Raw genomic sequence first — 13,423 nt, forward strand, 5'->3', positions numbered from 1 at the left:
AACTTTCGTTGGAAATCTCCACGCCCTTCCCTAAAGGCATTTGAAGAAATGAGAATGAAGTAGTTATTGCAAAGATAACTTTCTTTTTTTTTTTACAAAGAAGGGGCTAAGTAAGAATTGCAAAAGAGACTGTGTAACACAGCGGTCCCCAACCCCCGGGCCTCGGACCGGTACCGGTCCGTGAGTCGTTTGGTACCGGGCCGCGAGAGTTGAGGCTCAGGTGTGAAATGTATGGTTTTCAGGGTTTTATCGGTTTTCAGCGTTATTTTGTTATCGTTTTTGTAGTTAACTTGGTTTTCCTGGGTCTTTTCACGCGTGTTATGAATAAATCTTCTTTTTTCGGTACCGGTACTAGTTTTATTTTGTTGTATTTATCCGCGACACCTTAAAGGCCGGTCCGTGAAAATATTGTCGGGCATAAACCGGTCCGTGGCGCAAAAAAGGTTGGGGACCGCTGGTGTAACATACACCTGATTGTCTAGTTAAGGCTGGTATCCTTAGTCACTCTCTCTGTTCTGGCAGGATCCCTCATCTATGAGAAGCTTGGAGAGAGGGCATTTGGCTGGCCCGGAAAAATGGCTGCATTTGGATCAATAATCATGCAGAACATTGGAGGTAGGCCCTAAATCAGTGTATTTCAATGAAACATACGTGTTTTTAATTGCATTACTGGAGCTATAATAATATCTGTAATGTGCACCTCTAAAGAAGTATTTGTAGTTTGCGTGAAACCTGAAGTTGCCCTTGTTGTCCTCTTGCAGCGATGTCCAGCTACCTCTTTATAGTGAAGTATGAGTTGCCAGAAGTGATCCGAGCATTCCTGCACTTAGAAGAAAACTCTGGGTGAGAATGGGCTCCTCTAAAGATGAAGCAAACTAATGTTCGTGTGCCATCTCTTGTGGTCTAACCTTGTGTTGTGTTTGCAGTGAATGGTACCTAAATGGAAATTACCTGGTGCTGTTTGTGTCCGTCGGAATCATTCTGCCTTTATCCCTCCTCAAAAATCTGGGTAGGAACACAAGTGAACACCGTCATATTTTCTCCTTCACATGTTTTGTAAACTTTATCCACTTGCTCCCACCACAGACTGACTTCCAGTTTCACTAAAGTTTCTAAAGTTCACTTCCTGCTATGTCTCGCCAAATGCCTCAGTGCCTCCATGTTCTTGCAGCTGTCTGTAAAACATACAGACAGCTGTATAAAGCAGCAAACGGGATAAATTCTTTATGTTAGAACTGAATTTGTTGATGATGATGATGGTGGGGTTTTTTTGCATCTGTCAGTATTTAAATTTGTTTCTGCTCAGATCACACTTGGTTGGTGCGTTTCTTTAATAGGGCTGACAAGCAAGAGTGACACATATAATAGAAAAGGCATCAAAATGCATTAAAAACAGCCATCTAGGTTCAGAGTAAAAAAGGAACTCACTTTTTGTTTTCTCGTTTCTTTTTTAGGCTACCTGGGCTACACCAGTGGTTTTTCCCTCTCTTGCATGGTTTTCTTCCTAGGTGTGGTAAGTTGAGTGTGAGCAATCGTAATATGTGCTAATAATAATGTGATTAAGAGTTGTATGTCAAGAGATCAGTATGAACATAAACCATCTGTACGTAGGTGTTTGTCACTTGGGGTATGTTAGCATCTTTCAGCTAATAGTTTCTGTGTTACGGCCTGTTGCCAGTTACTCAGATTTCCGATTTGCCAGTGTCAGGACTACTAACAGAGGAAGTAGATTTTTCTTTCTTTTCATATTTACTTTCCCAGGTCAACACTCAACTTGTTGCCTAAAAGAACAAAAGTGGTAGGGAAAAGGGTCAAAGAATTTTTTTGTTACCACGTTTTAATAAATTTTAGTTGCAACTTCTTATTCTTGAAGAAGGTGCAACTAAAACCTAAGATACAGCCTCACACCTCAACTAAGCAGTAAAACAACCGTCCCTAAATGATTTGTTTTAACCCTTCAGTATGGTTGGCGTTATAATGGTATCTTTTGGCACTTTCTTGCTAGGTAGCATGACAAAATTACACTAAATGCAAATTACAAAGATGACATTTTTTAACAATATTAAATTCTTGATTCACTGTCACTGCTCATGTGCACCTTCTTTGGTAAAGGAGCCTGCTTCAGTGAACAGTCTTGATAAACCCAGCATGTGCTACCTCTGCAGCATCAAAAAACAGATAATTTTAGCTGCTAACTGGAGAACTCAGTCAATTATTTAGCAACTAAGTTGCCAGTTTATTTTTCTATGGAGTTGAAGGAAGCTAGAAAAGAGCTAAAAGGAGTTTGAAATCACTAAGTTGCTGAGATGCTAATGTTGTTCCGTATCTTTTGGATGTCGTAATAAAAAACTGTTAGCTAGTACGTTAGCATACAATATGTGACAATTCTACTTTGAAGAGCACAGTCAGACTTCATGTCAATCTTTTTCAGATAATATACAAAAAAACCCAGCTACCCTGCCCTCTGCCTTTCCTCTCTGGCCACTCATCCAATCTCAGCATAAATGGTTCGGACATGCCAGGGCTCTACGCCTCACAAAACAAGTCTATACAGATGGATTTCTCCCACACTGACATTTCCCCAGCAATCATTGGCAGCCACGATACCCAGCACTCCACGGGAATACACTCTGAACCTCACCCAGACGTTGAGGAGATGTGCACGCCGAAATACTTTGTCTTCAACTCACAGGTTAGTTCGTTGTACTGGTGCAGAACCTTTGATTGCCTTCACAGTCCATTGCTTGTTTGTTATTTTAAGAGGTTTTAGCTTCTGAAATGGAGAACTGTTGGGTTTGTCATTGTACATGTGCAAATATTGCCCATTGATCAGTTCCCAATTATTTAGACACTCCAAGACTTTAGTAAAGTTGAAGATAATCTTGTTGCTGGGGTAAAGTCTTGAAAACATGTACACAATGTATCATGGGGCTGTAGGGGTGAATAGACGAGACACCAGTATGCCAAGCCAAGACATGTTTGACATCTTTGGTGCTGTGTTTTCGGCCTTTGAGTGACAAATGTTTTGTTTAATCTGTGGGCAAATATAATCATAAATCAGGGTACACATTTTAAATGTGGCATTATACTTCATAAAAGCGAGTTAATCCAAATCCAAACTTTGTGTAATAACAGCTCTTACAAATAAAATTTCACGATGATACCTTTCACATAATTTAAGTAGAAAAATGAGACCGTTCAAAAGTAGTAGCTGGTAGAAGTAAAGGTCATTGTATTGTCTGCATGTCATGCTTTGATTGGAGACAAAGAAAGGAAACATATTCCGTGTCTTTTTATGCATACCAGTTTTTATGACCTGAGCAGACAGCAGACAGCAGTGCAGCACTGCTGTGTTCAACTGTCCAGTGCATCAGAAGTCTTAAATGCTGAGGAAAAGGTTTTTTAGTGCTCTCCCTCTTCTCTTTTCTCTTGAGGCTATATCAGCAGGCATTTCTGTTTTACAGCTACTTTACCCAGTAGAAGAATACTTCTCATATATATTACATCATGTTAATGGCTCGTTTCCCTACTTTTTTCATCCTTCCTTAGACTGCGTACACTGTTCCCATCCTGGCCTTTGCGTTCGTCTGCCATCCTGAGGTGCTGCCTATCTATAGCGAGCTTAAAGAGTAAGTATGCTACTTACATTTACATCATCACATCCTGAAAAACCATCAAACATCTTATATATACATTTAAATCATCATACGCTGACCCGTTGCAATGACGTCTTCCAAGAGGAAGCGAAGAAACAGTTAGTTCTTGATATTCTTGATGTGTTCAAAGCAAAAAAAAAGTTGATTAGTAATTCTGAGATGGCAAAAATTGTGGTGTCTGTGTGGGGTACTCCTAATGTGGATTAGTGGATGCCTCCTAGTAGTGGACCTCTGCCAGAGCTGGTATTGTTTACATTCATCTGGTTTCAGATACCTCCCCGTGCACTGCTGTCAGGGACTTTAACATGGATTTCTAATTAGCATTTTTCAGTAATACTGTCATTTGGGAAGTGCTAGTTGTGAGCTAGCTCCCAGCTACCGCCTCCACCTTATTCAGGGAAACACCACGGCATTCTCAGGCCAGTCAAGAGATATAATCTCCCAAGGACACACTAGAGAGAAATAGGGGCCTCCTTCCAATAGGAAATGCCTGGAACTCCTCACATATGAGGTGTCCGGGAGGCGTACTTGTCACTTTTTCCCGAACAACCTCAACTGGCACCCAATCGCTAAGGGAGAGGCAAGTCCTTTGGAGAAAAGTCATTTCTGCCACTTGTGTCTACAATCTTGTTCTGTCGGTCACTACCTAATTTTAACAGACCACCTCCTGCAGAAGTGGCATGATAATGGTGCTACTCTGCAGGAAGTGGTTTGTTTTCGACACTTCCTTTTGTGTTCACCCTACAAAGTAGGGAAAATCCTTATATTTCGATCGTGAAGTCACCTCTCTAAAAGTCTGTGTGTTTGCCATCTACAGTCGGAGCCGGAAGAAAATGCAGAATGTCTCTAACCTGTCCATCCTGGCCATGCTCATCATGTACATGCTGTCGGCACTCTTTGGCTACCTCACCTTTTATGGTAAAAGCAACAGTTTAACCAACAGAAAAAATGGCACGATTGGTTTTTGTTTGTTTTGTTCTGCCTTTCCGTTCTTTTGTCTTGCTAGAATTCCTATTTTTCCATTTCTTCAGTCTCAGTATTTCTCACAGACTGCTCTTTTATCCCTCTGCATCACAGACAACGTGGAGGCAGAGTTGCTGCACACTTTCACTAAAGTGTACAAGTTTGACACGATGCTGCTGCTGGTGCGTTTGGCTGTCCTCACTGCCGTCACTCTTACTGTCCCCATCGTGCTTTTCCCTGTAAGTACAACCTGCATAAACACACAGTCTGTCTCTGTCTTGTCTTCTGGAAGCCGAAAAAGTTGCCTTTATGGTAAAATATCATGCCTAGAGCTTATTTCTAACCTCTTTCATCACTCGCCGTCATCATTTGGAGCCTCGTTTAGGCAGCAGTTTAATTTGATTTACGTCAGAGCACACAAGCACAAACACCACGCCTGTAAATGTTGAACATTGCTGCCACTCTCTGTCAGTCTGCTTACAGACTGTGTTTTGTATTCACTGCAGTCATTCAGAATGTTTTGGGTTTTTTTTGTCATTTTCTGGACACAGCTGCTTTTTCCCGCCATTGGTAAAAAAGAACACACTGTTCAGTTTGGAGCTCCAGCTTGTGCCGTCACCTCAAAGCTCAAATGCACAGACGAAGGCTCTTTAAAAAAACAAAACTTTTTTATCACATTAACGCAAACAGGCATACACACTGTAAGATTTCAGCAGTGAGGCCCAACTCTTTTTTACACCCGTTTATGTTGCTTTCTCTCAGCATGAAGTCAAAAGTCTGCATGTGTGTGATTTCCAGTCACCACAACTTCACAAGCCACATTCATTCACACGTACGCTTCCCCTCTTACTTGCCTGTCCATACATGGTCAAGGGCTAATTTTAGCTTGACCTTTATCTGACTTGAGGAGAACAAGAATGGCTGCTAGACAGAGGAAGTTTCCTGACCCGTTTTGGCTTCCAGGCACTCACGCACACACACATCTAAACTGGGTTTAATATAGAGAAGAGCAGCTGGGGCATTCATGAATTCTTCTCGGAAATACTTGAAGTTACAGCAGACTGCCACCAGGGGGCAGGAGCATTCAATCAGAGGAAAGTGCTGATGGAGAATGATGCAGCAAGTGATGGCATGTTATGGAAACACACTGCGACACCGCACTCACACACACGCACACACATTTATACAGACACATTTCTGTACATCGGTGCTCTCTTACATACAGCCTACACATTTTGTTACATTTTAGACGCATGGATGGAGCTTATGCCCGCACAGTGCCACTTCCCCCTCAGTTCCTTTGTTGTGTTTTGTTATGTTAGAGGGGAATCCCTTCAGCCCCCTCAGTCTCTGCAGTGGAAGTTTACAGACTCGGAGTGGACAGTGGAAAAACCCCGACTCTAACTGCTGCCTTCCGGGCGATAGAGAGGTGGAGCCAGTGAGACGAGCTAGAGAAGAGAAACAGACACAAACCTCTGCCAGGACCGCACAGTCCTCCAATTGTGTAGTTTTGTTGATAAGAAATACGCATCTGTACCCACTCTGTCAATGAAGAAGACAGTGTAATGGACTTACTTTGTTAGCATTATTGTGTTATCGTATTGTATTATTGTAGGGTCTTCACCTTCCAATATAAAGTGCCTGAGGCAACTATTGTTGAAATCTGGCACTACATAAAATACATTGCATTGAATTGAATTGAATATTGCGGCCATATGTGACATTATGTTCAAATCGTATCAAAAAACGTAATCCTGGGTATTTATGATCCATGTCTAGTCACTGTGTGAAACATATCCAGCTGAGTCCTTCAAGAGAAATAGAGAGAGTTTGACAGAGGACATAGAAAACTGATAGCAGCAGAGAAACACGAGACTGAAACAGGATGCTGTGATGAATTAGGAAAAAGGCAGCTATGCAGCCTTGGCTTAGAGTTAAAAAACTAATGTGCACGTGGCCGTTTTATCAGCGTTGAAGCTGTTACAAGGAGATTTCTTTTAGTTATCCTGCTTTGCAAACTGATTTTAGATTGAATATGCCTGCATGTGAAGACATGACACATAACATTAGTCAGTCTTGGGTGTAGTTTTAACTGGTGACAGTGTGAATGAAGTGACTGGGAAAGTTGATTTGATAACAGCGTTCTGATTAAAATACACAAAGTTGGGGAGGTTTTAATTAACTGACCATAACTATTCCTGCAATTACCGTTGCCATAACACTGCCGGAAGACTGGCTAGATCTAGATCCATGCACGGCATCGGATCAAAAGAACTGCTCAGTCACAGCAACGCTTATGCCAAGTTTCCGTGTGGCATTTGAGAATCTTGTCTTGAATGCTCCTGACCTTCATTTTGTAGGAAAATGTGGCCGACCTTCAGCTAGAGATTAACTTTAGCTTTATCTGCAGCTGTCTTTGACTCCTGTAGAGGACTATAAGAGACGAGACAAGACTGTATGTGTGGGAGATAAATGTCCAGATAAACGTTCAAGCCTGAAAGTGTGTGTGTGTGTGTTTGTGTGTGCATGCAGAGGGCGGTGCAGTCACGTGAAGGATAGATGCTTACAGAGGCCACATCACATAAGGCTTTGCCAGGATCCAGGATATAATGAAAGGGTTTTATGTGGAGTCAGACGTGCTCCAGTTCTCAGGCTCCAGCAGGAGATGGAAACCACAAAAGACGGCTGTAAGAGAGCTGATTAACACTTACAGCCAGTAATAACTTACTATCATCAACATAAAAACGTTCCTTTTGTAGCTCTGGCTTAAATACATGTATGTAAAGGCTTGTATGCTACAGCTGGTTTCTCTTTACTTCCTCTGCTCCTGCTTTAGTAATGTACATGTGACTGTGAATATTTGCAGTTTGCCACTCAAGCTAAATATATTTAATGTGTCATGAGTGGTCATTTCTGGTGATTAATCCAGGCGTGTGAATGTCTTACTTTTTAATAGGTGTGCTCCTCCTAAGTGTGCTCCTGTAAACAGTTGTGTTATTTCAGTCCAGATGTGCTGAAACGCTTCCAAAAGAGCCGAGGGCAAACGAGCCTGAGGGGTCTTCTATTGAATTTAGGTTAAAAGGATGACACTGGTGTCATGCTGGAGGGGACAAACACCACCCAGACAGAAATTACACAACCTCAACACCCGAATGTTGTTCTTGCTGAAGTACAAAGCGTGTTCTGTATGTAAACCTCTGGGAAAGCAGGGAAGTCTGTGCCTCACACAGTGCAGTTGTTGTCCATCAGGATCGGTGTCACCGCTAGAGAGCACGGTTCACAAGTATTCTTCTTAGGTTTGCTTGGCTGCATTAAAGCCTTTTGCCTAGAGAAGAAGTCATGGTTTGTAAAGCTTCAGTGGTTCTACAGCGAGGCAACACTTTTTTTTACATATATATATATATATATATATATATATGTATATCCGAGAAGGGGCTTTCCTTACTGTGCTGCTTGTAGTTTTAGTTCACACTTGGTTTTGTCAGTCACACATTTAACTTTGCTCAGAAAAAGTCACATATGCTTGCCTATTTATTACCTTAGATCTTCATCTGTGGTTTGTTTTGGACTGACCGAAGCCTGGCCATACTGATAGGTTAGGAGTGTGCAGATATCAAAGGGTGCACTCTCAAGAGTCATAGTGCCAGATGACAGTCAGATGCTGAATAACTTGAAGCTTTGGAGTGAAATGCTGCGTCCAGGCTCTAGTTTTCCAAGCAGTCCTAATTACGCTGGTGGGAGTAAAGTGAAGGTATGGGTTGGGGCAGTGAGGAGGGGCTGTTTTAAAACGGCTAAGAGAGAAACTTGGGTTTGAATCGTTCATTTTATCTGTGCTGTGAGCACATGCTGGCAGCAACAAAAAAAGAGAAAAGGCGTAAAGACACGCCTCCTCCTCCCCCCCCCCCCCCCCCCCCGGGCTGAGCCCGCCCTCCTCTCTGCACTGGCTGATGCAATCCCATAGTTCCATTGCGCTGCGGGAGATAATCCCAAGCAGTTTTGAATGGGCGCTGTAAGCAGGGCTCTTTGTGACCTCTCTCCCAGAGGCTTACGGGCTAAAGGGGCCTCAGGTTTTACCTGATACCTGCGACCTTTCACCCAGTTCAGGCTTTAACAGGTTGCCTGTAGCTCAAGGATCTCCTGGTTTTCTCTGACTCACACACACACACACAAGTTCATAACTCTTGACACACTTCAATCACTGGCCAAGTGTGGGGAATCGGCTTCAGTCGCAGGCTGGCAGCCGTGCATATTTGTTAATGATTCGGTTCTTTGACTGAGACAAGAAGAGAGCAACTGACTTTAGTGTTGGAATAAATTGTTTTTTATCAAACAAACGTTTATTTCTCTATTTACAAGAAAGCTGAAAACACTGTTTCACCACATTCACCACTCTGTCACTGTTTCTCCTAGATCCGTTCGTCCATCACCACGTTACTGTTCAGCGGGCGAGAGTTCAGCTGGACTCGCCACTTGCTGATTGCCGCCTTCATCCTGGCCTTTAACAACGTCCTGGTCATCTGTGTCCCCACCATCCGGGACATCTTTGGCTTCATCGGTGAGTCCTGACACTGAGTGTGAACAGAGAGCAACATTTCTGCCCTTTCAAAAAGACACATGAACCCAGAGTGAGTCAGTGAGGTTTGCCGGTTCACGCCTGATTGGCACCTTCAGATGAGGGATTGTTTAATTGGATAAAGCCGCTGGAAGTACAGAGAAGCTTAAAATGTCAGGTTAAATCCTTACCTGGTAAGGATTCTCAGGTTTAAGATTGTCAGGAAGAACACTTTCCTACTCACCCCCTTTTTAATAAAGAGTTGCCAGCAGATGCCTGTGCACATGTTCTGTTGGAGGAAAGACGATCACTTCGAGCAAAGTTTAAAAAAAAGAAAAAAGAAAAATCAGCTTTGCAAAAGTAATCCCTAAATCAAACCGAAGAGTACTGAGTACCAGCACCTCAAATCAATAGTTAATGGCATGCCTATAATATATGAGGCTTGATGCTTTATTAAAGGTATTTTAAAAGCTTATGTTATGCACCTTAATTATTAAAAAGTCTAAAAAAACACAACTGTCACTCAACATGTCACTTAAAGAATTCCTCCTCATAGTGATTGGTCTGGCTGTTTGTTTCAGTTGTTGTCACCTGATTGGCAGATTCAGTTTTCCTCTCGGTTTAATTGCAGGCGCCTCTGCAGCAACAATGCTCATCTTCATCCTACCCGCTGCCTTTTACCTGCGCCTGGTAAAGTCGCTGCCGTTGCGCTCCCCACAGAAGATTGGGGTAAGTGTGCAGAAACACACTCGCAGTCACACACAATGCTTTCTGCTGCTTTCTCACTGTATTGGCTTTCTCCATGTATCCACTGAGGGCCAGATGAATGTGATCTGCCAGAAATTTCCACAGACCCCTTCTGTGTATCTCATCAAGCTGAATCCCTTCTTGTTCTGTCGCTCTCTCTCTCTCTCTCTCTCTCTCTTCAGGCAGCCATCTTCCTGGTCGTGGGAGTCATCTTCATGATTGGCAGCTTGACGCTTATCGTTCTTGACTGGATCCACAACCCCCCAGGCTCTGGGGGACACCATTAAAACACTTTTCTACCTTCTTCAGTTTCCCATTTAGAAGTGCAGCCACTTCCTTGACTGCCCCACAGCAAATCACTTGTTTTCCGTACCCACTGGTTTCCTTCATTTCATCAAATCGTTATAGAACCTCAGGCTATAGACATGAGTGCAGCACTGGGTTAAGACATCTTCAATATCCTCCCAGAAAGTCCCACTGGAGGGGATCCTTTTAGCTTAGTTTGTATTTTTTTTTTCTTTTTTCTTGTTTTGGATGTGAAACGACACAAATGAAAGAATCACAAGGGGTACCGGTCTCTGGTTTAAAATGCCAACATGCCACCGAGACAGCCTTAGATCGTCACCATCATCTTGATGGTCATTCTTTTCCAGCTAAGAAGAAACAACAATGAACAGATACTCTGCAGCCTGTACTTGAAGCTGGAAGGGCTGGAACGATGATGTAGGTCCATCAGTCCTCTGTGAACTTTAAGGAGTCTTTTGGAGTGTGCCATCATCCATGGAAAAAGGAGCACATCTAGCATTGTGTTCAGTAGTAGCTGTGTAAAGAGCCATTACTATAATTATTATTACTATTTCCTAAAATTCCTGCGGTCGATTAAGCATTCATCTCTTCTCAAAATGACGGTTGATGAGCAATTTAATTCCATTTTTTATTTGGGAAATTCAACATCGATTTGCTGCTGTGTTACGTATTAACAATCAGAAGCTTTGCCAAAGTTGGCACGCACAAACAATTTTCTTTAGTAGAGTTATGCTAGATATTTTCAGCTCCAAAAAGTCAAGGATCTTCCTTGCTGGTCTTTTTTCATTTCGGCTGTGCACACAAGATTAACTGGGTGCTTTCAGTATTACTGTTCACAGATGGATCTAAATATGCAAGATACGAATGTACATAATTAAGTGTATCTACTGACAAAATGGTTGTTGTATATAATATCTTACTTGGCCTCCTAAGGCTGTTTCCCATTCAGCTGGATGATCATTTCCAACTAGCAGTATACATATACCTGCTGGAATCATTATTAAGGCACATACAATAGAACTCATGAGATAAACATTGAATTGTTTTTTTTAAAAATAAGTAATTATATGGGGAAAAAATAAGTATGCATTTTAGACAATTTTTAAAAAAGGTCAGCTAAAAAAGATACATATGAATAGGTTGACCTAAATATTACAATTATTTTAACTCGTGCCATATTATGCTCAAGAAGAACTTACGTTCTGTACGTCCTTTGTTTTTTTGCATAATTATATGCTATTCAGTTTGAAGTAATTGTTTGACACTTTGTAAAAGTTTATGAGTTAGATGCGAAGATTGATAACAATCTCATGTAGGCACGTTAAGTAGGAAGCTAACCTTTTACTGTCAGGCCTGTAGGGATTGAAACGCTCCATAAAAGTGTGACGCAATGCTTAAACATTTACGGATATATAGAAATTAATTTAAGGAAATATAATATAATATTTCAGTTATTAAGCTTTAGAGGCTGTGGTAGGCAAATTTTAACTTTACGCCAAACCATGCTAGCTAGTCAGTCAATATGCTAGCTAGTCAGTCAATATGCTAGCGAGGGCTAACAAGTCTCCAGGTTCCTTTGTTTTTACTTGGCATGTAAACGAGATTGTTATCAATCTTCACGTGTAAGTCTTGACAATTAAGTGAAAATGTTCCCTTCACACACAAAATATCAAAGAGCAGTAATTTTTAGAAGTAAGGGTGCGGTAAATAATAATTAACAAAGAATGCTTCAATACCTAGATGACCATGCTAAAGGTGTCAGCCATATTTAAGTATGTTGTGAAGGGTGTCTACTAAGATCCCAAGTTGCAACTTCAGATGTTTTACCTCAACATCTAAAGCTAAACATTTGGATATCCCCTAGCAATATATTTTTTTATATATATATAATTCTTGACATTTTTTTTAATTTAAAAGAATAATATACAACCAGTAATCGTATTCATTATTTTATTGTGCCTTCTGAATTCTTGGTATTGTAATTGGCTTTTGAAACAGGTGCCTTAAATGTAACAGTGAATGGCGGCATCACAACCTCAGACTTGTTCCGTTTCACCGCTTCTCCCGTGCCATTGCGAGTCACACGCAGCCAAAGTGGACAGCATTTATAGATCCTTTGTGGATCTACGTACATAAAAACAAATAGATATTTCAAATGAAATAGTATATAATGTGCATGTTTTTGGCCTACAAACATGGTCTTTTTGAACAATTGTATATGCTCTGTAAATAATCTTTATTTTACGGTACACTGACACTCATTGCTTGTGAGCGGGTTGATGGATGAATTCTACTTGACTTCTTCTGCAATCCGTGTTTGTTTTAGTTTCTAAGTATGTATTAGACCTTTTTTTTTCTCTTGCTGTCAGACAGTAGTTTGTTCTGGGTTTTTTTGGTCCTATATTTGAAGCTTGTATATTTGTAGAAAAGTTGTTCGCTATATATCTGTTTTCGTATTTTAACATTAACCTGTCATCACAATGCATTAACTCAACAGCCTAATTCCCAACACGGTTTTCCCAGGAGTCTCAGAAATAAGGCAACAGGGTTTATGTCACTAGCTGACCGTCACTGGGTTGAATGTTAAAGCCACGATTAAGCTGTGTTGATATTAAACATGTAATTTAACACTCAACAAAATTAGGACGAGACAAATATTTTATGACCACACTACAGGAAGTTTCTTACGAGACACGTTAGTCATCTGTTACAAGACCAAGTGGTTCTTTTGCTATTGCACTGTGCAATGCAATGTAGCCATCACTTAAACTAACATGTACTGTAAGCGTATACCTTTATGCATAAGAACCTTCCACGTTCACCAGCTTAAAGCTTTACCAGGACAATCATACACCATTGCTGGGTGTATGTCAGTGGCTTGTGACGCATTGGTGTCATAGACATCTTTAAAAAGCCCAGTTTTTGGTCAGGTTTTATTTGCAAGGCATTACTTGAACATTTTTACAGCCTGATAAAGTCACCAAGCTTCTCGACTAAAGGGTCACTTGACCCGTGCAGTACTCACTATCAATATTCAATAATAGGTGTTTGAAAATCTGCCTCACTCTCTCCTCTGGGTCTGTTACTAATGTAAGAGTTTTTCTCTGTTCCTCAGGATGAGTTTTGTCTTTTCAAGCAGCTCATCCAATAAAGAGAAGAGACAGCAGTTTTTTACCAGAAAGCTCTTTCAACCCACTTT

The 13,423-nt window shown here is 41.2% G+C and overlaps 1 protein-coding gene across 7 annotated transcripts in view; it reads left to right on the plus strand.

Annotated features, from left to right (window-relative positions):
* slc38a4 (solute carrier family 38 member 4) overlaps positions 1-12,791 on the plus strand; it is a 32,424-nt gene extending 19,633 nt beyond the window's left edge. For all 7 annotated transcript variants that reach the window (XM_084909562.1, XM_084909565.1, XM_084909563.1 and 4 more), the window contains 11 exons: positions 523-615; positions 762-843; positions 927-1,009; positions 1,455-1,513; positions 2,432-2,692; positions 3,550-3,629; positions 4,474-4,574; positions 4,734-4,858; positions 9,030-9,174; positions 9,803-9,900; positions 10,101-12,791. In XM_084909562.1, coding sequence (XP_084765688.1) covers positions 523-615; positions 762-843; positions 927-1,009; positions 1,455-1,513; positions 2,432-2,692; positions 3,550-3,629; positions 4,474-4,574; positions 4,734-4,858; positions 9,030-9,174; positions 9,803-9,900; positions 10,101-10,205 — 1,232 coding nt within the window. In that variant the 3' untranslated portion in view covers positions 10,206-12,791. The remainder of the gene's footprint in view (positions 1-522; positions 616-761; positions 844-926; positions 1,010-1,454; positions 1,514-2,431; positions 2,693-3,549; positions 3,630-4,473; positions 4,575-4,733; positions 4,859-9,029; positions 9,175-9,802; positions 9,901-10,100) is intronic.
* The last annotated feature ends 632 nt before the right edge of the window (positions 12,792-13,423 follow it).

Source organism: Perissodus microlepis, chromosome 17, assembly GCF_051167445.1.
Source record: "Perissodus microlepis isolate ML-2025 ecotype Zambia chromosome 17, ASM5116744v1, whole genome shotgun sequence".
Lineage (NCBI taxonomy): Eukaryota > Metazoa > Chordata > Actinopteri > Cichliformes > Cichlidae > Perissodus > Perissodus microlepis.